The sequence below is a fragment of the Globicephala melas genome, chromosome 1, assembly GCF_963455315.2.
Source record: "Globicephala melas chromosome 1, mGloMel1.2, whole genome shotgun sequence".
NCBI classification, from domain to species: domain Eukaryota; kingdom Metazoa; phylum Chordata; class Mammalia; order Artiodactyla; family Delphinidae; genus Globicephala; species Globicephala melas.
The window spans coordinates 125,435,020-125,436,771 of record NC_083314.1 but is presented as its reverse complement, the minus strand read 5'-3'; the positions used below and the strand labels follow the sequence as shown (position 1 = coordinate 125,436,771).

The following is a 1,752-nucleotide window of genomic DNA, read 5'->3' as shown; positions in this document are numbered from 1 at the left end:
AGAGGAATTCCACCAAATGTCATGAGGCAAAGGGCCTTGGTATTTGTTGTTGGCTGTCTTGGAGGAATCCATCAGTCACTCTCCCATTTAATGGGTCTCTGATCTTAACCTATCAAAGCATCTCTTTCCCTAGAGGAAAAGACTAGTAATAAATACTTAAGTATAGTGTGTTATCTAACGTCCTTTATTATCATCCTAGAAAGTCTCAGTAAATATAAACATGAACTACTTATTGGAGTAAGTAGTGCCTGTCAGTGATCACTCTATACTGATTTATTGAATGAGGAATACCTTGAACTTGAACTTCACTTGTTGCTCTCCCATCTTGGAAACGAAACTTAAGACATTGATTAAGCCCCACTGGTAACTAACTTAGTGACTAATTCAAACGGGCCCCGGCAGGGGCTAAAGCATAAGGCTTATGACATTAGTACTCAAGGCATCCTAAAGCCTTTATCTGAGCCAACATAACTTACCTAGTTACTTATGCAAACTCCACCCCACAGCCTAGATCTGGAAAAATCAGCGGGGGGTGGGGGGAGGGAGATCAGCACCCATAACATACTGCATGTCACTCCTTCTGCAGCTATTCCTAGCCAGCACGTGGGAAAGATTTTATTTGTCATTGCATTTCACTTTTCCTTGATCCTCTACTTTCTTAATGGCTGCTTGGATAGCCTCTTGGTTGCCCAGGAACTGGTGAGGTCCAACAGCATGCAGGTTCTCATCCAGTTCCAGGAGAATGGGGACTCCAGTAGGACAAGTAATGTTGATAATGTCTTCATCTGAGATAACTTCCAGATGTTTCAGGAGTGCCTGGCTGCTATTTCCATGAGCAGACATCAGAATGGTTTTACTACTTAATACTTCAGGAGCAATCCTTTTGTTCCAATAAAGAAGGAGTCTCTCCAGAACATCCTTTAAGCTCTCGGATCGTGGCAACTGATCCAAAGGAATGGCACACACTTTGTACCTCCAGTCATTGTAGATTTCATGGTAGTAAGGATGGGACTCCTTTATGGGTGGTGGGGTCACATTGTAGCTCTTTCTCCACAGCCTCACTTGTTCCTCGCCATGATTCAAAACAATTTGCTCCCTGTTGAGACCGATCAAGGCTCCATAGTGACACTCACTGAGATGCCAGGAGCTTTCCATGGAAACCTGCTCCTGCCCCAGCTCTTCTAGGATCAGCCAGGCTGTGAGGATGGACCGGTTCAGGATGGATGTGAACACAGGACCAAACTCAAAGTTTAGTGCTTTGAGTTGCTGCCCACAGTTCTGAGCTTCTTCCATTCTTTCACTGTTAAGTTTTTGATCCACCCAGCTACAAAAACAGTTCTCTTTATCCCAAGCACCCTCTCCATGTCTTAACATAATCAGTTTGTACTTGGACATACTGATGGCTGAGCTTCTCTAGTGCTTTCCAATGGGCCAGTGTTCAGTGACAGCAATACGTCTGCAAAAAGGCCACCAGCGGCAGGCACTCCTTGGAAGCACTGAGCAGCCAGTGCCTCCCAGGACTCCTCACTGCGGCCGGCGTCAACTCTCTTTTCTAGCCCAGGAGCCAGAAGGGGCAGGTCCTAACAAAAATATTTTCAATATCTTCTAGATGTGAAAAGGAGAAATAGAATCACTGATCCAGGACTTTTAGAATATCCATGGTTAAATTTACTTTGAAGACATCAGTTTTCTATTTCAAAAGCAGCCCCTCATTCTGTGATTTGTAACAAAAATTATTAAAACTAGAAGATG

The 1,752-nt window shown here is 44.0% G+C and overlaps 1 protein-coding gene across 1 annotated transcript; it reads right to left on the bottom strand.

Moving 5' to 3' along the window:
- Positions 1–606: 606 nt before the first annotated feature.
- Positions 607–1,482, bottom strand: LOC115858374 (bisphosphoglycerate mutase-like). Its single transcript, XM_030866174.2, has one exon. The coding sequence runs from the start codon at positions 1,393–1,395 to the stop codon at positions 616–618; it is 780 nt and encodes a 259-aa protein (XP_030722034.1). The 5' UTR covers positions 1,396–1,482; the 3' UTR covers positions 607–615.
- Between the last annotated feature and the right edge of the window lie 270 nt (positions 1,483–1,752).

Coding starts and splice junctions, on each gene's coding strand:
- LOC115858374 (XM_030866174.2), bottom strand. CDS start 1,395: ATGTCCAAGTACAAACTGATTATGTTAAGACATGGAGAGGGTGCTTGG.